General features: G+C 37.9%; 5 protein-coding genes across 6 annotated transcripts; 1 reads left to right on the top strand and 4 right to left on the bottom strand.

Moving 5' to 3' along the window:
- Positions 1-97: 97 nt before the first annotated feature.
- Positions 98-5,070, bottom strand: rab30 (RAB30, member RAS oncogene family). Its single transcript, XM_044203203.1, has 6 exons — positions 4,934-5,070; positions 4,186-4,315; positions 2,713-2,811; positions 2,541-2,624; positions 2,256-2,439; positions 98-1,808 (listed from the first exon to the last, which is right to left on the bottom strand). Exons 3-6 carry the CDS (start codon positions 2,803-2,805, stop codon positions 1,558-1,560), a joined length of 612 nt encoding a protein of 203 aa, XP_044059138.1. The 5' UTR covers positions 2,806-2,811; positions 4,186-4,315; positions 4,934-5,070; the 3' UTR covers positions 98-1,557.
- Positions 5,071-5,155: 85 nt separating this feature from the next.
- On the top strand, positions 5,156-6,899 carry ndufc2 (NADH:ubiquinone oxidoreductase subunit C2). The gene is made up of 3 exons (XM_044203208.1): positions 5,156-5,402; positions 6,110-6,253; positions 6,704-6,899. The coding sequence occupies exons 1-3, from the start codon at positions 5,264-5,266 to the stop codon at positions 6,751-6,753; spliced, it is 333 nt and encodes a 110-aa protein (XP_044059143.1). The 5' UTR covers positions 5,156-5,263; the 3' UTR covers positions 6,754-6,899.
- Positions 6,900-6,997: 98 nt separating this feature from the next.
- Positions 6,998-7,717, bottom strand: LOC122879279 (thyroid hormone responsive). Its single transcript, XM_044203207.1, has one exon. The coding sequence runs from the start codon at positions 7,626-7,628 to the stop codon at positions 7,209-7,211; it is 420 nt and encodes a 139-aa protein (XP_044059142.1). The 5' UTR covers positions 7,629-7,717; the 3' UTR covers positions 6,998-7,208.
- Positions 7,718-7,806: 89 nt separating this feature from the next.
- Positions 7,807-15,878, bottom strand: guca1c (guanylate cyclase activator 1C). 2 transcript variants are annotated; one of them, XM_044203206.1, is made up of 5 exons: positions 14,249-15,878; positions 12,288-12,514; positions 11,607-11,756; positions 10,099-10,186; positions 7,807-9,851 (listed from the first exon to the last, which is right to left on the bottom strand). In XM_044203206.1, exons 2-5 carry the CDS (start codon positions 12,480-12,482, stop codon positions 9,715-9,717), a joined length of 570 nt encoding a protein of 189 aa, XP_044059141.1. In that variant the 5' UTR covers positions 12,483-12,514; positions 14,249-15,878; the 3' UTR covers positions 7,807-9,714. The 2 variants fall into 2 exon arrangements, with proteins under 2 accessions (XP_044059141.1, XP_044059140.1); XM_044203205.1 differs by lacking the exon at positions 14,249-15,878 and having other exon boundaries at positions 12,288-14,172.
- A 146-nt stretch (positions 15,879-16,024) lies between these two features.
- Positions 16,025-19,879, bottom strand: LOC122879276 (TPA-induced transmembrane protein homolog). Its single transcript, XM_044203202.1, has 7 exons — positions 19,299-19,879; positions 18,542-18,619; positions 18,175-18,261; positions 17,681-17,813; positions 17,151-17,311; positions 16,423-16,493; positions 16,025-16,315 (listed from the first exon to the last, which is right to left on the bottom strand). The coding sequence occupies exons 1-7, from the start codon at positions 19,365-19,367 to the stop codon at positions 16,120-16,122; spliced, it is 795 nt and encodes a 264-aa protein (XP_044059137.1). The 5' UTR covers positions 19,368-19,879; the 3' UTR covers positions 16,025-16,119.
- Between the last annotated feature and the right edge of the window lie 589 nt (positions 19,880-20,468).

Below are 20,468 nucleotides of genomic sequence, written 5' to 3'. Positions count from 1 at the left end.
AATGTGTCCATTTTAGTAGTCTGACATTTGAACTCATTTAACTCTTTACGGTGCAATGATCAGCTATAAGCAATAATAACATGACACATACAAGATATTTAGTGTAATTATTTAATGTTATACAGAGTATTTTTTTAGGGAATATTTTACATATAAAGGAAAAGAAGCACAACATCCCAATAGTGTTTTCCTTTGTATTTGCCATATTGTGTTGACAGGAAGATGCAAGGGATTAACAATAACTGCTGTTAAATCTAAGATAAAAGGCAAAACAAAACGCTCGCCAGTTGTACAAAGGGATTACTGAAAATAAAAAGTATAAAAGCAAAGTGCCAAGATGTACTACAAGTCTGTACAACAAATTCAAAATGTTACAATAAAAAAAGTGTGCAGTATATGGCATTGTGCAATACAGTACATTACAGTTATGGCAAATATATGAAAGATAAAGTTAGACACTACAAATTATGGCAAAACATGCTGGACAATCAAGAAATTTCACAATAAAAGCATATGAAGTACAACAAGTCATACGAAACTACATGAACATACCCCTTCAAACAAATAAGAAGTGATACAATTTCATGGCTAAGCAGCAACAACAAAGGCAGAAATATTCATGTCTATGGATAAAAGAAACAGCTGACGATCAAAAAGAAAAAAGTCAATTGATTAAAATGTTTATAATTTCTACTGATGACTGACAATATCTGAGGCCTTTCCAACTGCTTCATACTATATCAACTGACTAATCGCAAGCACTGCAAGTATGCTAAAAATAATAATGGCGTCACAGAATACTGTTTCAATGTAGTATTTATACGTGTGTTTCAGTTTATGTATATATCTGACAAAAACATATTTTAGCAGCAATTAAAAATCTTCTATTGGGAACAAATATTTCACAGTTTGTAATGACAGGTGCAAATAACTACTCAGAAATGAGATTATGAAAGTTAATAAAATTGTATGCAATTCTCAGTGCAGAATAAACTAGTGGGAAATAAATGATTGTGCAACAGATTTTAGGGTAAGTTTGCAAAACTTTTTTGCAACTTGATCAGACTTGGTAATCTCAAAAACGTTCTGTATGTAAACATATTGTTACCATTTACTGATAACCTCCAATGATTGTGACACTTGTTGTCAGCTATGTGGAATCTGTAACAAAATACCTGGTAGAACTTTTTGCTCATGCAATACTGCTGGTGAATATTGATGTTTAAAAAACAGGAAAATTCTGCAATTTCAACATGAAGAGGACAAAATGGAGCCCTACTCAGATTCCTGGATGCATCAGCAGACATACTTAATATCTTGTTGCATTGTGGACAATGTTCTCCATAATGGCAGCATCTTAAAATGCTTGTTCCTGGAAGGCCAAACTAAAGTTGACTAACTCCCTTGTACAGCTTAAAAAAGGCATGGGACTAGAAACGACGGGACTAAGAAGTGGCTTTATGCCATTTTAAGAGGGACGGAGGCATTGGGGCTCGGCCATCTGCCCTCTACAGTCAATGGCTACTGAGTTACCACGGCCAGAAAGCTGAGCGCTCTCTAATTGAGGCTGCAGCAGCTTAAGTAACTGATGGTTTTACCCTCGCCGGGCATTGGGGAATTGTCATTGTTATCCAGCTTGTTCTGCTTGGCCTCTCGAATGAGTTCGCAGGCCAGGTCGAGGAAAAGTTTCTCAACGTTGTCAGACTCTTTGGCCGAGGTCTCCAGATACAGCATGCTCTGTGCCTCAGCGAAGTCTTCAGCCCTCTGTCTGAGAACCTCTCTCTTCTCTGCCAGATCTATTTTATTACCTGTAAGATATATAACATTCATCTGTCAACATATGTAACAAGTAAGAATGTGGCTTCTTGCATCACAACACAGACTGTCTTTCTGAACAGTGGTGGGTGGGTGTTGATGAGACAGATCGGAGTGGAGGTGTATGTGTGCGCATGCATGTGTGGGATGGATGTAAGCAGACAAAATTATTTTTTTCCTGAGAACATTTTCACAGAAATCACACAATAAAATGTACATTAACAAAGACAAAACTGGCTTTGTCTTTTGCAAATCTATTCAGAGACTGCCTGTGACATCAGCTCAGTAATTCATAGTCACATTTAAGTGGGCTCAGAAAACCAGGCCAGTTCCAGTAAGATATAGTGCGCACTATTATTCACAGTTTTCTCGCAATAAACGATGATGAGCCTGATAAAAGAGGTCCGCCAGTTATTAAAGTACAAAGTAAAGCTTCTTACCAACTAATATAGTCACCACTTGGTTGTTGGCATACTGCTCAATCTCCCTCAGCCACTCTGGAAGGCACCTGAAGGAGTCCTCACAGGTAATGTCATACGTGAGAATGAGGGCGTTGGCACTACGGTAATAACTCTGAGTAATGGAGCGAAATCTCTCCTGTCCAGCTGTGTCCCATATCTGCAGCTGGAAAACAGAATATTTGAAATGAGCAACTGTCCATCCAAACTATTACAAAACATAAAGGCATCTGATTTTATATCAAATAAATTTGAATCTTTGTGTACCTTGACCTTCTCCCCTTTGATTTCCACAGTTTTAATCATGAAATCTACTCCAATAGTAGCCCCTTGTCCAGGTGGGAAAAGGCCCTAAAATAAAAACAGAAATATATAGTGTGATAGTCTAATACTCTGTAAATCAATAACTCCAAACTCATAAGCTCAGACTTATACCAACCTGAGTAAAGCGCCGCACAAGACATGTCTTCCCAACTCCAGCATTTCCTATCAGAACTATTTTGAACAGGTAGTCATAATCTTCCATGCTCATGCTAAACTGTGGAAAATAAAGAACAAAAGAAAAGGGTGATAAGTAAATGTATTAACACAAAATCACTGCATTTGACTAAAGTGATCACATTTGTCTCCAGTGCATGTTGATGATACGGGCACAATTCTGAAAAGACAGACAGCGAAGATGCTGCAGAAACTACCAAACTGCTGTGAAACTGGCGTACAGGCCAGGCCCCTCAGGAGCGATCACAGCTGACATTTGACCTGAATAATCTTCACTAACACAAATCAGAGGAATTGTGAGCGAAATATGCCCTGGTTTGGATCTTCAGTGTGTAAATTTGAGTTAAGATTCAGCCTATTTGCACAAATACACTGATAGCACTGGAAACTGTATAATAAAAAGAAATGTCCATTTCGGTAACTACAAACTAGAAAAGTCGCTGTTACTCAAGTCTCAGTTTAATAACATGGTTATTAATGTTGTAGTTGCGCCTCCCTATCTCTGGTACTGATTATGAAAAAAATACATATTTTATTCAATTGTGTTTTGTCCTCGATGCTCCATCATTAAGACCTCAAACACTGACCACAGTTTGAACTTTGAGAACAACAATATATAGTTACACAGAGGAAATGATTCTTTTTCACTTCTCCACCGGATTTTCCCATTTTTACATCACATGATATGTGCACAACGTGAGATTCCTAATAATGTTGCTTAGCGCAGTTTTAGGGGGCCGTGCATCACTTTTGGGGGATAATGGAGCCACGGAGGCTCGAAACACAGTTGGAGTGAATAGTCTGCTAGATTAAGCACAAAGGTGTAGCTAATGAATCTCTGTTTGTTTTGTCAGTGTCCACACACAACACGGCGGCATGTGCAGTGCACGTCCACAGGGATGGTAACTTATAATTTTAGTATTCTCTGCAGTACCGTTACATCTGCTCCGATACCAGCATTGCGAATCGGGCCTCTACTTGCATGAAAACGAAATATCTCATTGTTGAAAAACACATTTTAAGAAATCAAACTGTTGCTTGCAAGACGACGTGAATCACTGGATGCCAACCTCGATACAATGAACCATATTTGGGGGTTTAATTCAACTGGAATCGCTTGCATATAAATGGAATTCTCCCTGTGTCGCATTTCCTTATTAAGCCCTTTTTTCTTGTTTTGTAATACAAAGTAATATTGTAGCATTCTGCACTGACTTAATCTGAGTTAACGTTACATTTCTTCCTAATAATGTTTCATTTTCAGCCTGACTTGATAGCCATTAGGGCGAAGCTAGCAACAGTAGCAACTAGCAGCTACCGTGTGACTCTAGCCATTTTGCCACTATCTACAGATGTAGGAGAGAAAAATCAAAGTCAGCCCTGCGCATCGAGCCTGGAAATAGTTTGCACTTACCAAAAACACGGGGATATCCCCGGACTTATAACCACTTGGTATGCATAGGTCACCTCATCAAATAGGTAAAGCCACTGCTGGGCAGGGCACAATTCCTCTGGCTGTGTATCTCCAGCAGCTCAGCAGCAGCCTGAGTGATAGAGGAGGAGGAGGAGGACTGCACTCAATGATGTCATCAGCTCACATGCAAAGTAACTCAGTACATCTACTCAAGTACTGCACTTCAGAAGGAGCTGCAACTTAAGTATTTCTACTTAAATGTTGCTTTTATTCCACTGAATTTCACAGAGAATACACTTTTTATTCTATAAATGCATGTATATATATGGCGGCTGTGTAGCCAGGAGTAACTCTGCGGGGTGATGACAAATAAGCTCATAATTAAGTACATTTTCTTAAAGGACCATACTCTGGTATTTTACAGCTTTTGTAACGTTATCATGAATGTTAGAAGGACACACGGGTCTAGAACATACTATAGCTAGTAGCACTATTCCATCAGACTACTACTACTACTAGTATTACTAACTTACCATTACTAACTAGCTTTACTTGTGCTACTGATTTAATAGTATTGGTACGGCTACAATAATAGCCTACAATAGCCACTGCGATGAATTAACTAGAAAGTCCTAGCGACTATATGTTACTAGCTAGCTATCAATAGCTACCAAAATTAGCTAGCTAACTATAGTGGTAACATTAGTTAGTTATACTAACATAGTAAGTTAGTGACACAGTTGCTTACAGCGAGTCTCGTTTAGTGTAAATATTATCCTTCACGTGTGTGGATACGAGTGTTTTGTGTATGATATTTTATAACGAAATCAAATCAATGTAATGTTATCCAAAAGTAACTAATCGCCTTTATCGCTAAATGTGAAGTTGTATCCTCGGGCGTTGGTTGCTAGGAAACAAAATAGGCGGAACTGAAGCGGTTCTCGTTTGTTGTGCCCGGACGTTTCATTCGGTTGCAGACCATGTCCTTGACTTCCTACGAGAGGTGATATCGGATAAGTAAAGGCAGGCAGCAGGGAGGTCACAAAAAATATCTGAATTGAAGGGGAAATTTCTCGCCATGGGGTTCATACCAGACGAGGGAAAGTCTCTCCCTCCTCCGGGAGTCGTCAACAGGAACTCGGTGTGGCTGGCCGGTGTAGGCTGGTGCTCCGCGATGCTTCATAATGCTATTAACCACAGGCCGCCGCTAAAATCAGGTTAGCATGTTTGTTAGCTGGCTTTCAGACTTGTCTTGTCTACGGAGGTGCACTTTCCCCTCAAGCGTAACGTATGCAACATTTAATCATAAAGCATCAACAACCTGCCCTGAAATGGTGCATTTAGCAAAAGAGTCAACATTTGATAGCATATGACACCCTCGTTATGATAGCTGAAAGTGTGGTTACCCATTTATTTCCTCTGGTCTCAATTTAAATAACTTAACTGTTAAATAATTACAAGCTAACTATTAAGTAATAGCTTGGTTCATATACTGTATACAGACACAGAACAGCCTACGTAATAATGTTAGTGTATATCAACTTTACTGAACACAAAATAGACGATAAATTCACCCAACAACAACATTTCCAGGGTCTGTCTTGTGCTGCTTATTTTAGTTTTAGAGCTTCTTTTTTTTTAGATCCAAACTGTATATTCCATCTGATTGTCTACTTATGCTTTTGAATATTTCTTTATTCAAGTTTTGTATTGGACATCATTTCAGTAACAGGTAACGTTAGCATTAGTAACAAGACCTAAATTGAACTTTCTGAAACTTGTTCCTCCTTATTTTGAAAAGTGTAAGGTGAAAGCACAATGAAAGCTTTTATTTGTGCTTTCAATGCAAAGTTCATATTACAGTATTGTCATGTTGTGTACTTAAAACACAATCATATCACCTGTCCTGTCTTCATTTTTTTAGGTGTTCACCGACAATTCCTGCTGGCAACAATTGGTTGGTTCATCGGCTACCACCTTACAAAATATGAAAATTACACTTATGCCAAACTTGATCGAGATATGAACGAGTATATCAGACTCCACCCAGAGGAATTTGCAGCAAAGAGTAAGTGAATTTGCAGTATTTTTGCTCTAACAGAACACACAAGAACCCAAAAATACTGCTGTTCTCATGTGTAATGTTTGATGCACATTTCTTAATATTTGTGCCCTGCCATTTTACTCCACAATGGCATTTATTTAATAGAAGCACGCAGTACTCTGTATGAATATATTTTAATATACTTTCTAATTCAGCACATTTTTATTATTTTGTTTCTGTATGTTTTGTTATTCCATTGCACATTATCCTATGTGCCTTAATACAGTTTTCATATATTTTACCAGCAATCATATGCTGATGACAGACCAGAATCTTAAAATATGGTCACTATGAGGGTGAATACCCATGCTGTGTAGTTTGTGCCATAATTTCTGTAGTGTTTGTAAGTCTTCACCGAGAAATTTAATGTACGCGTGTAATCAAATTGTTTGTCTGTTTCTTTTATCTCACCAGACAAAAAGACCTTTGCAGAGATTGTCGAGCCTTTCCATCCTGTACGCTAAGTGTCGGCGGCTGGTGAGATGGAAGAGAGAGGGAGAGAGAGAACACTTGCAGACTACCATCTGTCTTGATTGGTCTTCTTGTGAAATCTTTCTGTCATTTATTGTGTGAAATATAATTATGTAAATAAAAAAATACCCAAATTCAACATTTTCTGACTGAAGTTTTCCTGATTAATCAAAACAATAAGCATGATTCTCTATAAGGTTGGGTGTTGGGACATAAATCAAGCCTAGAACACTGTGCTGTTGTGTCATGATCATTTAATCAATCAATATTTTTGCCATATCTTTTCCAAGGGACTATTACAGTTAGCAAATTAAAAGATAAATTGATCCATTTTGGTAACACACGTTTATTTAAGTTATAAGTATGAGGTCACTGAATGTAAATAGTTCAGACATGAACACAAAAACACCAGATGTTTTTCTTGACGTCCACATATCTTATATGTTTTCTAATTTGCCACTCCAATGATGTCCATATATTTCTCAGTAAGGTCCCGAGTCTTCTTTGTGAGGACACTCATTACTGAAAACAGTCCTCTCAGGTGGAAACGGAAGAGAGCTTCAGGATCTGTGTCCAAGAGAGGCTCCAGGGTCTGGTTGAGCGCCATGTTGTTCTTGGCATTATGGTCATCCAGGGGAATCAGGCCACTCTCCGCTGTGTTTCTTATGGCCTTGAGCATCAGATACTTGTCATACAGGTCTCTGCAGGACTCTTCTGCTGTGTCACAGTCCCACACCTCATCAGAGGGCACATCTCGCAGCAGGCTTGGCAGGAGAATGGTCTGCTCCATGTCACTGACGGTTGAACTGTATCGTCTCAGAGCCAAGAGCAGGCTGTTTTTGTTGAATTTGGTCTCGGCAGACTGCATGGTTCCAGTTGGATGTGTTGGATGTTCCTGTGCTGTGGTGGCTGACAGTAGGAAGCAGTGTGCAGTGCAAAGCCATGAGAGCAGATACTGCTGAATTTATATGATGAGCACAGGTGGGTTGATCAGTGCAGTTACGTAATTGCATCATCCGATACATTTAGGAACGCTGAGTGCTGTGTGGAGTCAAACTCTTATCTTTATTTGATTTACACAACCTGCAATTTTTCCGAGGTCATAACAATGTGACCGGTGTGCACCAAAATGAACCTCTGTCAAATCATTAACCAGGCAGACCATTATGTTTGAATGGCCTCTATAAATGGATAACATGGTTTGATATTAAGTTCATAAATGAGCTGAGGGATGTCAAATGTTTACCCAAAGAAAAGAGAACTTGGATGATTAGTCTTAAAAAGAAAATGAAGGAAACCAACACTGGATTGACAGGGTCCAGATGGGCCTGGGATCAAACATTTGTTTCATGGTCAGGTTCCCCTCAAAACTAAATGATGGCTAATCATAAGGTTCTTTCATGTGTGTGACAAGCTCTGGTATTTTCTGCAGAAATGGAAATGAAAGCTCTGCAGACAGTCGGTCCCTTGGCAGACGAGCACAGAAGAGGAGCCAAGCACCAACCTGAACACGAAATACCAGTTTGCGTCACTTAAAAAGACAAAGATTGTTGTGTAGAATATGATAGCTGTGCTTAGCTGTGCTAATAAAATGTATCAACTCAGCTATAAAGCCTCACTGAAGAAGGCCCTTGAAATGTAAAAGTTGAACTTGCATTCCTCTATCCATGTCCTGCACATACTGTATGTATAATTGAACACAGGGTTGGCTCTCCTGAGCTCTTGTGCTCACAAGATGGCGTCCTTGAGCTCTTTCAGTGGTCAGGTGTCTAAACTGTGCATTCATCAGTTATTGATTAAACCCCAAATAATAGCGCTTCTACATGCTATATGTGATATTAGGGTTTTATGTACTCACTCTGTTCATAACTTTTTCTCACTATTGAATTTGCTACTGTACTATGCAAAACCATGTAGAAAACATAGTAACAGAAAATGTTAAGCCATCCATTCAAGGAAAAATAGTCCAGTTTGTGCAATGTGAATATATCACATCAAGAACTTCTACTCCTTAATCTGGAGAAAAATTGAAGAATTATACAGTAAACTGCCAGTGTGAACATTATTTTCTTTAAAAGAAAATTAACAACTTAACTGTTTTTAACTAAAACATTGTATTGATTTTTAAGGCAACATCGTAACCTTAATTATTGTAAAATATTGTAAAGCATTACATTTCATGTCAAATATGTTTTACATGCAGTCACTACATAGATCATCCAGTTTTTATACAAGCAACAGTGTAGTTTCCATACAGATTTTATAAGAGCAACAACACGAAAACAAAGAACAAACAATCTTCGTGAGTGTTTTAGATGTTAACCATACAGTGTTAACATGTAAACACCCAAATACTGTAATTGTGGCATAGATGGCAGAGGAAGTGACCGAGGTGCTTTCTGTAATGAAGTTTTGTAAGAAATTCACACAGAGTTTGGCAGTTGTCTTCAACAGAACTAATCAGTATTAAACTGTGAATTACTGTAAACTTTAAAAAAAAACTCTAAATCTTTTCAAATAAATGAGTCCCATATGATATTTCCAGCTCAATAAGCTCTTAATAAGGTAAATCAAAGTGAGTTATCCACCTTGCTTTGCGCAATCTGCTCAAACCATGATGGGAACCTAAAAAGTAAGTAGGCTCCGTTCACTGAGACTCTCCAATCACCTGTAAAACAAGTGTTTTAAACCTTAAGCAAACTGAGTGGCCACAGTTCAATAAATGTAAGAGCACAAGCAGAGGGAAGAGGACACATTCTCTGTTTCCCTCGGGTGACATACAGAGAGATCATATCTGCATGGGACTGCTCAGTCAGTTCAGTCTGTGCACTTTGAGATGGGACTTGGTTCTTCATCAATCAATCACATATACTTTTTCATCAACACTGCTGCATTCTGAAAATCTACCAAAAACGATCTTGATTCTCCACACAATCCAGCAGTTGATTATTGATTCAGTTTATAGCTTTCTTCTGCTGACCTCTAATAATGATTTCTAGGACATTGGTAAGATCCATCATCTTGGAGAGCATATCCATGATGTCGGGATGCTCCCTGGCTCCACTGATGAACTCCTCCAATGTCAGCTCACCTGAGGAGACAAGTAGCAAAGATGAAAATGGCAACTACACATTTTAAATATTAGGATTTGTCATAATGGTGATTTTATTTTATGACAATTCCTCTATTAGGAATATATTTATTGATGTGTTTATTGATGCTTCATATTCATGCAATATTGGAGTCTGGACATGGTGACATTGTTTCTAACCAAGAACACTGTTGTTCAGGGCTGATAAATCATAATATCATTACATTTGTCCTGGATTGTCCTTTACCTTCTCCGTTGACATCGATCTTCTCATATATAAGAGTTACGATCTCTTCTGGAGGGATGTCGTAGCTTCTGGTGATATCCTGAATAGCCTGATAGAGGAGTTTACACAGTTAATTGTTAGTTAAACAGACACTTGCAAAAGCCTATCATTTTAATAAAAGACTGTGCCTTTCTCATTCAGCTGCTAAATGCAAGAGCTAACTAGAAGACTTAATAAGTGACTAATATGTAAAACTAATAATCTTTTTAAAAAAAACAACTGTATACTGGTTCTACTACACCTACTACTGAACCTAAATCTACTACTACTACCACTACAACCGTGACATAAAGCAACCTGAACTGCATGGCAAATTGAAGTGCATTCCACAGTAAACAGGTCATGACTTGACTTGACTGGTGAAAAGTATTAGGTTATAAGCAAGGCCATATTTAGACTTGGGGTTAGATAAGAAGCCTAGTCCATGTCCAATTAAACCCATTTCTACTCTTTCAGAGTAGAGCAGCTAAGCTTTTAAATTCAGGAAACTGTGAGCTGCTCAGTTCCTTAGAGATTTGCTCTTTACAGGACGGGCCAGAGCCGCCTCTATTTGCCGCCTTCAACATCTGCCGGACAATGCTGAGGATGTTTATGAGTCTGTGGTGGCCAGTGCTATCCTGTATGCTGTCGCAGGCTGGGGCAGCAGGCTGAGGGTAGCGGACGCTAACAGACTCAACAAACTGATCCGTAAGGCCAGTGACATTGTGGGGGTGGAGCTGGACTCTCTGTCGGTGGTGTCAGAGTGGAGAATGCTGGCCAAACTACATGCCATCTTGGACAGTGTCTCCCACCCGCTCCATGACGTGCTGGTCAAACAAAGGAGCACCTTCAGCGGAAGACTCATCCCCCCAAAAAGCACCACAGAGCGCCACAGGAAGTCATTCCTGCCTGTGGCCATCAAACTCTTTAACTCCTCCCTCTAAGTGTCAGTCTATATGACCTCAAGTCGATAAACTAGACTTTGGACCATTAACATCATTGCAATACTTGTACAATAATTGTGTAATATTCTCTGTTTAATACTCCTGTGCAGCATACTCTGTTTTCAGATATTTATTTATTTATTCATACTTCTATTACTGCTGTGAAATATCCACCATCTCATAATTATTTTAATAAGCTACACTTAACTTGACAGTACTCATTATTGCACTATTACTTATTACTTATATTATTACATTGTATTATTATACCATGCATACTTATCAACCTATCAACCTTCAAATCCACTTTTGTACTTACACTTATTTTAGCTTTTATACTTATATCCACTTTGTACTTAATTTATCTTACCTGTATTATAGTGTATTATATTTTGATTCGCTTATAACTTCTATTCCTGTGTGCACTGACGTGACAGTGAGCAGCTGTAACAAAAGAGTTTCCCCTCAGGGATTAATAAAGCATTTCTGATTCTGATTCTGATGGGAAATTCTAATTGTGAAACATTCAAAGAAAATATACTTTACCTTAAATATAGTCTCCAGCTCATCCTTGTCAATTTTCCCATTTCCATCTTGATCAAAGAGCTTGAAGTACCACTTTAGTTTCTGGTTAATTTCTCCTTTCAGTAATAAACTTATTGCTGCAATGTATTCGACAAAGTTTATATAGCCATCCTGCAAAAGGACACATGAAAGATACAGTTAGGGGAATGACTATGAATCCATGTGCTTGCACCGCAACACCAACACATTATATTTCAATTAAGATTTTCAAAATAAGAATTGTATGATTTAGCATTTTATCATTCTATGCAAGGGGAATTCTGAGGAAACTATAGCAGATATGCACAGATACTGTAAATCATGTACTTCTAATGTTATGACCTTTGTCCTAAGCTTTGTGAAAGAGTTCAGGACTCAGAGTAGAGAAGAGTTTAGCCTCAGTTGATCCCTCTTAAAATGTCAGACAGCTCTGTAAAATCTGAACAGTCCTACACTTGTCATGTAAAACCATTTGAAATAATGCAGCGAGCCTCTTATTTTCCACTGCAAAGTTTGGTACTATGATACTAGAGAACCGATTAGATTTATTCAACAAGGTGCATGCATCAGAAATTCACCAAGCAACTGTCTCAATCAAGTCCATCTTTAATCCATTTTTGTCCTCGGCAGGGAGGAAGAAATGTGTTGCAGGAATTTTCTTACCCCATCCATGTCAAAGGTGAGGAAGACCTGGTCCACATAGCTGCTGGCCTCCTCTGTCATACCGTTCATTTCAAGCATTGTCTTGAGCTCAAAGAGCGTTATGAGCCCTGAAGGAGACTCCTTCATGAATTTGGTGTACCAGTGGTGCATGTCCTCCTCCAGGATATCATCCAGGCTAGAGCAGTTGGTGCCCATTATTCCTCCAGAGGTATGATTTTGTCCAGAAACTGGAGAGAGCCAGTGGTGAGGATGAGACAAGAGAGCAAAGTGTCTGTGCAGAGCACTGGCAGAAACGAGGTCTGAAACCTCACAACCACCTTAATCTTTAAGTCTTGGGACAGCCAAAAGCTGAGATAACCCTTTAATGGGATAACTTCAGAAGTGTTCCAGGAACCTCAGGACATTGCACGCTTCATGACTGAAGTGGTTGGTTGCCAATATCCAGGAAGTTCGGACTCTAATGTGCAACAAGGGAAGCTCCCTCAGGTTTTAACTCTTGGCTCTTAGACAAATACAGGGTTTAATTAAAAACTAGTCTGCCATGGATTTCTTGGAAGTTGCATTTCTTTTTTCTTTGTTTTCCATATTTCCATTCTAGTATTTATTTGCTTTTTTCGTTTCTTTTGTTTTCACAGTTTTTACATTGCCCTTTAGTGAGGTATTTTCATAACTACCATTATTTTGTATTCTCACCTATATAGTCACATTTCTTAATGCATGCAAATAAATAATCTAAATTTGCCCAAATAAGCCCCTTGTGAAATATTACATAAAAGTTATTATTATCGCATATTTTTCAAAAGCAAATAATTTCAATTTTTATTGAAGGCCTATCATTTCTAGGGTCTTTTGTTACCCTGTTTTTAAAGAATGACTTGTGCTTTTCAAAAATATGGCAAAATGTAAAGGAGCAAAAATGTTATCATTTTGATGGCTCAATACATTATTGACTGAGCTTACATCATTGAGGGATGCTGCAGGAGAGTGCATAACACAGCACATACTGGGATTTTGTGCTGGTTTGCAACAATTTCACAATGTGTTTGGGACAAGAAATTACATAAGAGCTAAATACACAAAGAACTTTTGATTTTTAAATGAAGTGAAGATTGTCCAATAAAAGTATACTCTAAGCATATTGCACTTTAGTTTTCCTGGTATGTTAACAAGTTAGTAACAGTTAGCAATAGCCTGGTCAGATATATTGTACCCTGGATATATTTTACTATACAGGAAAGGTAAGACAGAAAAATACATATGTGGAGGAATGAAAAATGTTCACTGACTACAATCCAGTCAGACCTCTCAGGTCATCAGGTGGTGGTTTTCTAACTGTACCAAGAATAAGATACAGATCTGGTGTGTGTGTGTTTGTCTGTCTGTCTGTCTGTGGTTTGTGTATCTGGGCTGGTTGTGTGGTTTGTTAATGTCTTTTGCAGGGTGTGTGGTTGTCAGTGTTGTTGTTTTTGTATTTAATTTATTATAATATAATTTGTTGCTGTATGCACCTTGATGTAAAGCACATTGACTTTACTGGTACTGAAATGTTCTATATAAATAAAACTGCCTTGCCTTTCCGTGACTAACATTTGGAGGAAATTCAACTATTTTCACCCCGTTCCAGCCTTAGTTCCCACAACCAGATCCAAATAACTCAAACATCTTCTGTGTGATATCAACATGCAGGGAGGCGGGGGTTCATATGTTTGTTTTTTTCTCTCGACAACAAGCAAAGAAGGTATTATGCTTAAAAACATCTTTGCCACTTTTCTATTAACGTTGAAAAATTCATTTTGACCCTAAAATAATAACAGGATTAAGCATAATGTCTTAAGATACAGTACATAATCAGCAATCTGACTCAAGCCTTAAAATAAAAATCAGTTTTACACTTTAAGAGTACATTTTATCTGTGACAGAGTTTGAGTCAATAAAGATATATAAAAATCTTGCATACACACCCCAGAAGGAGGTCGACCCATGACTGACCTCAGAGGATTATGGGCACGATAAAGGCTTGAGAGTAGTGAAGTGCTGTTTAAACCAACCAGGCTATCAAAGCTCAGAGTGCTTATTATAGTAAATCTGGCTTTAGACGATTAACAATTCTCAAAATAGGATTGAGAAAATGCACCACCAGTGACTACAGACAGCACAAGCAGCTAGTATCTATTAGCCTATAAGGTGTACATAACCAGGATCCATGCTGCTGCCCTGTGCCATGGCACAGGATCTCTCACTGCTGCCAACAGATTAAGAAAAGTGTTTACTTTAACGAAATAGAGAGACACCTGCAGAAAATACCCTCCCTAACCCTAAATACAATAAAGAACAGCTTAAGTCAACTAAAGTTATCCAGTTTGAATCAATAAATCCAGTCTAAACAGACTCTCCCAACATTTGCAATATTTGAGGGTTTCAAAGAGCAGGTGGAGTGATTTGGTTTTAAAGTAAAAAGCTTTTTGAAAAGCTTCTCTTGGATCCCACTGATGCACTGCTGAATAAACTTGACCTCTTGACCAGCATGTGACTGTCATGAAGCAAGGACGTTTGAAAACTGCATGTGAAATTCCCCTCCACGAAAAACAAGAAAAGGTGGCCCAAGAGAAAGACATGCTCAGTACTTCCTTCCATATACAGTACTATTAATAAGTCACGTCAGACACAACAGTATTTCCTTTTCAAGGGATTCTGATTTTGTCTTTTCAGAACAGCCAATATTAAGTCCTCAATAAAACCCAGCTGGTTGTGGGAATAAATCTTCTCTAATCTTGAAACAATATATTACTGAAATTGGGCACACTATGTTTTATGTGCACTGTCATCTGAATAATTTATTTCTATATAAAACCCCAAAACTTACATTCAAGTAAAATTTATATAGCAACCTAATACTTGCTTACACCATATCTTGGTATTTTGATTACTGAGTCCATTGTAAAAAGGAGGATTAACTGACTGAAGTTATACTGTAACTGAATGACTGAAATAACATTTGAGCTTCACATTAACAGCAGTTTCAGCAGTGAAAAATATTGTATCTGTAAAAAATATTCTTCATTTGAGATACACATTTTATCTTATTTTTTTAATCAAACCATTACCATCAACCTTAATAAGATCTGTTCTTACCACAAAATTGAACTCTACATGGAAATTAGTGTCTTAGTTGGCTCCATGAAGTCTTGTACCAAGTGCAACAAGCTGAAGTGAGGACTAATTACAGTAATAACCATCTGGTGGAAGAATTACATAAACATGCAATAAGATGTAATCTTATAGGACAGACATGTTGAAGTGATCACTGCCAGGAAACAGACTGCAATCTGACATACTGACACAGTTCTAGTTGATAAACATGTCATATACCACCAGTGCTATCATCTATGCTCCAGCAGGTTAATTTTCCTGTACAGTTCCCTACATCTGATTTTCCTGTTTTCATGTCTGTCGCTTTTAGGCAAATGTTCCACAGTTTTAATGTTTTAGTTTGCATGTCTGGTTTGACAGCAGGCAGATGTCTATTTTACCTGACAAGTCCTGCACTGTTGACTGATTTTATTTAAGAACAGTCTTAAAAGTCTATAAAAGAGAACACACAGTGAGATCATCCATATGACCTACAGCCATAATTTTGGTTTGTGTGACTGTGGCCATGTAGTTTCCTGTGGTAAAGATGCATCACATGCAAAATTTGTACAGAGGCATGGGAGAATCACAAAGAAAAGACAGACAAATCATAACAAATACCCACTTTACTGTAGGAGGCTTAGTGTTTAAAAAACAAGAAGAAAATAAGATACACACAAATAAGATTCTGTTCTGTTTGTCACTAGTGTTTTAAAAACATGTTTAGGGAAACTGGATCAATGTACATCCGCCCTGACTCATCTAGCTCCTGGTCGTATAGGAACTGTCTGAATACATTGTACACCATCTCCCTGCTGAGAGTAAAGTTTCTCAGCCGATCCTGCTGTTCTTCAGGCATGAGAAATGTCAGCTGGTAGTCAGTGATGACTGAACCATTCCTGTGGGGAGAGTAAAATGTAGAGTTGACAAAAGGCTAATTCCAGTGATTTCATGTAGCAGAGGAGAAAAATGTAGTTCATAACCACCGAGTGAGATGTGTGTTTACCTGAAAGCATATATCTCAGCTTTGGAGAAGTATCGTCCCAGAGCAGGGGATGATCTGTAGAGGTCAGCCAGCTGGGTGGGGCAGGTTGAGACATGCAAAAGCAAACAATGAGAGTGAAATGTTTTTGGCTGATACTACTTTCACTTCACTGTGAGCTCTATTCTGCTGCTCGAGGCTTTCAATATAAATTCTCTGTAAGAGATAAAACCAGCGGCAGAGGGCTTTCAGCTCTCGGCAACAGCACTAAATAAAACCAAATAAAACTATAGTGTAAAATGTTATTTTATAACACAGGGTTACAGTTAAACCTTGAGTAACTTAGTCAAGGTAAACGTTTTAGCAAACCGGAATTCCACCTTAATACACTTTTACATATTTTTCAAATATTTTGCATTTGTTGTAATTTCTTGTATTTTATTTATCATATTCTTCTGTATATGTTACTTGTTAATGTATGTTTTTGATGTAAAGCACATTGATGTTATTTGTAATGAAATGCGCTATATACTGTAAATAAAAATGTTTAATAAAGGTGTGGTTGCTAGGAGACAACCGATGCAACATAAAAATTAAGCCAGAAACACTGTTTATAAAATCCAATCATATAAGGTTTGTCAGCATATTCCACAGTTCATATATTTGTTCCTATATACTGAGTTATAAATACAACCAATTAATATGAATTTATCAAGTATATTATTTGAAATACAGGTCATAATTGGCCAAACCTTTTCTTCAAGGCCAGCAGCAAGTGCTTGGCTTTCACTGGAGTAAAGGGTGAAAAGTTCCTCTGTGAAGACCAGATTGGGCAGTTGGAAGCTCCCATTGAAATACAGAGGAACCTCAAACAGCGAAGAGTCAAAGTTCTCATCCACGTCCTCATGGATTGCTGCTCAAAGAGAAAATGGGTCAGAGCCTCAAAACTGAAAAAGTATCTGCTGCATTGAAATACTCACATTGTATTATCATTAGCTTTGTATTGTTTTATACTTCTGAAATAGTCTACAGGCTCATTGCACAAAGTGTTGATGTTATGTTCTAGCGTGAGCATTGCGTAATAATGTACACTTTGACCTTTAGCCGGCCATGTCCTTGTAACATTTGTGCTTTAAAGTATGATAAATTGCCTTGTTACAGATCAAAGTCATTTAAAGAAATATTAAATCTTTACCTGACTTCTCGCTCTGTTTATGCACATAATAAATGTAGCATAATTTAACACTCCTCAATATACAACACACTCGTCATAAAGCCTTACCTGAGCACACAACCAGCGAAATTAAAATAACAGCAAAGATGAGGAGAAAGATGAAGATGATGGCCATCCATAGTCTGACTTTCCAGAAGATAACCTCATTCAGCTCTCTCTTTATCCTGCACACGGAGCTAATCTAAAAGCATAATGGAAATGCTTTGTCAAGATATGGCTACAGTGTATGGGGGGTTCAAGTTTGATACTAACAGAGATTTGAGGTAGTTTATCACTTTAAGGAGACATAATTCAAGAAATAACAGAGCATAAAAACACTATCCAAAGTTACAAGAAGAGTATTATTTTGATTGATTCTGAGTACTAAGACATCCACTGAAGCTGCACTGTCCTCTTTGGTGTCCAGGGCATGGATGAGAAAATAACTCCGTGAGATATCACACGGTAGCAGAAAAGTTACACTTCCTTTATTCCAAGTGTAGGAGGAAATTCCCCAGAAACAACATCATTTTAACATTTTATGCTTCAAAAAGTCTTCATACCTCTCGAGGAGTGTATGTATTTCCCAGATTCCTTTGAGGCTCTGCTGCATAGCCAGAGGGCATTGTCTCCCCATTAGAACCGGTAGTCTGACAAAAGGCAGACAACAAACATACCGGTATGTTAGTTTTCTCCCTTTACTGTAAATGTCATCTAGGGACAGTGTGTTGATTCTTTCACATCCTGGAGAGCTGAAAATAAGTAACTGACAGAAGTTGTTGCCATGGAGTTCCTTTTTGTCTTTTACACAGAAATGGAAAATGAATGCTAAATAGAATATATGTGTTATACGTATCTCTTGAACGGACTGTAAACCTGAACAAAACCAAATACAAGATTCACAAGAGCACAACCTTGATGGAAGCTCACCTGTACAGAGAGCAGCCCATCTCTCTCTGTTGCATCAGGCATTCTGTAGATCTCACCCTCTCCATTACCTGCTGTCACCTAGGAGCAGGCAAATATTGGGGAATATTACTATGAAATGCTAAACACCACAAGAGAAATCTTTGTGCAAACTAATGATGATGTATGCTACAAAGAGCTGCGACTAAAGATTATTTTCATTATTGATTAATCTCTTGATTATGTTCTCGATTAATCGATTAGTTGTTTTGTCTATTAAACAGCAGAAATGTTTGTTTGATATGTTTGATATGTTGTTTGAATGTTTGTGAAATATGTCCATCACTGTTCACAAAGCCTGAGGTGATCATCATCCTACCAACAGTACAAACCAAAAGATATATAGTTTACTATAAGACAAAGAAAACCCTCACATTTGAAAAGCTGAAAAGAGCAAATGGTTGGCATTTTTGCTTGAAAAAATATTCAAACAAGTAATCAATAATCAATGTAGCTGCCAATAAATGTTCTGTTGAACGACTAATTGATTGATCACCAATGGTTTCAGCTCTAATGTTACCTGGGAAAAAGGAAAGGAATATACAGTATACAGATGTAGATATAGTATGCTTCTCATTATTACCATAACTGTTTTTTTTATTTTTATTCTAAGATATCATTATTATTATTATCATTATTATTATCATTATTATTATTATCATTATCATCTTTTATTAGAATTGGACTGGTCACTAAACATAAACTGACCCCATTAACTCACCCGTTCATTTGACAAATGTGCTGTTCCATCGTTCCCATTCGTAGTGATGGTCTCCAGCTCAATGTCCATGCTGGTTTACTTCCAACTCTCAGTGACAAATAGGAGTTAGCTATTACTGTTCTCCTGGCTCAGCCAACGCGGAAGTGCCTATTATTTATAATGTTTAATAATAAAGCTCAGTGCCAGCTGACCTAAACGTCCCAGATGCAGTTAAAAAAAGGCAACAGTTCCTCAAAAACAACAGGTCACTCAGCGAGTTCACACGGTTAGAGCTGACAGGTCGTGGGAAAGTTCCGTCCTCCTGAACTCGTCCTTTGCCAGCCAGCCAGGTGAGTTTCCTTCAAGTTTCGGTGCAGCTGACGTCGGAAGGCGTTGTCAAGTTAAGAAACGGGGAGGAAACGTGGACATGACGAGGGAACATGACACAACTCTAGTCTTCCTTGGAAATAACATTATTGACCGTAGCCTACTGCGATTCATAACCACCCTTACTGTTAAGATACGATATGAAGTTAAATATAACGGAAACTGCGTGTAAACACTTACTTTTATTCGTAGTGTAGCTATGTAAAGGTATCGGGATTTGAAAATATGCACGCCACAGCTTCCCCCTAAATGCCTTAATGCTTCGAGGATTTTATGATGAATAATTGCTTAACCAAATGATACGTATGATGGGTCAAGTGGCTGTTGGGGAGTGTTTACTTGCTGTATTCTTACTGAAGGAATTCTTCAGTCAAGATGCCTTTGAGGATGTGAACTAATTGCTTTTTCAGTTATTTTGTTTACATTTAGGCTGATTACATATCAAAAATCAGCCATAGTTTTCAATGGAATTAAACAGGAACCTTTGATCCAAGTATACTTTTTACAGTAAGGAACATATTTACAGTGCACAGCTCCTATAGATGTCACCTGCTGCTACACCTGCTTTTAACTCTAAAACAGATTAAAGAAGGACTTACAGTAAAAAAATAAAACATGGGCTTGTGAATGAAGAAATGAAAGGTCATTTTTGACATGAGATACACATTCAAGTTAAATTGCAATTAAAAAAAATTGGGGTAAGGTATCAATTACTGGGGACAGATAAATTTTTACCATTTTTGCAATTACTGCAAGTCTAAATGATCACCGGTAGAGGTCGACAAAGGTCAAAGGTGAAAACGA

This window comes from Siniperca chuatsi, linkage group LG7, assembly GCF_020085105.1.
Source record: "Siniperca chuatsi isolate FFG_IHB_CAS linkage group LG7, ASM2008510v1, whole genome shotgun sequence".
NCBI classification, from domain to species: Eukaryota; Metazoa; Chordata; class Actinopteri; order Centrarchiformes; family Sinipercidae; genus Siniperca; species Siniperca chuatsi.
This window is presented reverse-complemented; position numbering and strand designations above follow the sequence as displayed.

Bases quoted from the DNA above. Each gene is read 5' to 3' on its own strand.
- rab30 (XM_044203203.1), bottom strand. From the start codon at position 2,805: ATGAGCATGGAAGATTATGACTACCTGTTCAAAATAGTTCTGATAGGA. The intron at 2,625-2,712 runs GTTGGTATAAGT...TTTTTATTTTAG, and splicing joins TTGTGCGGCGCTTTACTCAG to GGCCTTTTCCCACCTGGACA. The intron at 1,809-2,255 runs GTAAGAAGCTTT...TATATCTTACAG, and splicing joins AGTGGTGACTATATTAGTTG to GTAATAAAATAGATCTGGCA.
- ndufc2 (XM_044203208.1), top strand. From the start codon at position 5,264: ATGGGGTTCATACCAGACGAGGGAAAGTCTCTCCCTCCTCCGGGAGTC. The intron at 5,403-6,109 runs GTTAGCATGTTT...TCATTTTTTTAG, and splicing joins CAGGCCGCCGCTAAAATCAG to GTGTTCACCGACAATTCCTG. The intron at 6,254-6,703 runs GTAAGTGAATTT...TTATCTCACCAG, and splicing joins AGAGGAATTTGCAGCAAAGA to ACAAAAAGACCTTTGCAGAG.
- LOC122879279 (XM_044203207.1), bottom strand. From the start codon at position 7,628: ATGCAGTCTGCCGAGACCAAATTCAACAAAAACAGCCTGCTCTTGGCT.
- guca1c (XM_044203206.1), bottom strand. From the start codon at position 12,482: ATGGGCACCAACTGCTCTAGCCTGGATGATATCCTGGAGGAGGACATG. The intron at 11,757-12,287 runs GTAAGAAAATTC...GTCCTTTTGCAG, and splicing joins TCACCTTTGACATGGATGGG to GATGGCTATATAAACTTTGT. The intron at 10,187-11,606 runs GTAAAGTATATT...CTCCTCTATCAG, and splicing joins AGCTGGAGACTATATTTAAG to GCTATTCAGGATATCACCAG.
- LOC122879276 (XM_044203202.1), bottom strand. From the start codon at position 19,367: ATGGACATTGAGCTGGAGACCATCACTACGAATGGGAACGATGGAACA. The intron at 18,620-19,298 runs GTGAGTTAATGG...GCCTGCTCCTAG, and splicing joins CACATTTGTCAAATGAACGG to GTGACAGCAGGTAATGGAGA. The intron at 17,814-18,174 runs GTATGAAGACTT...TTATGCTTTTAG, and splicing joins ATACATACACTCCTCGAGAG to ATTAGCTCCGTGTGCAGGAT.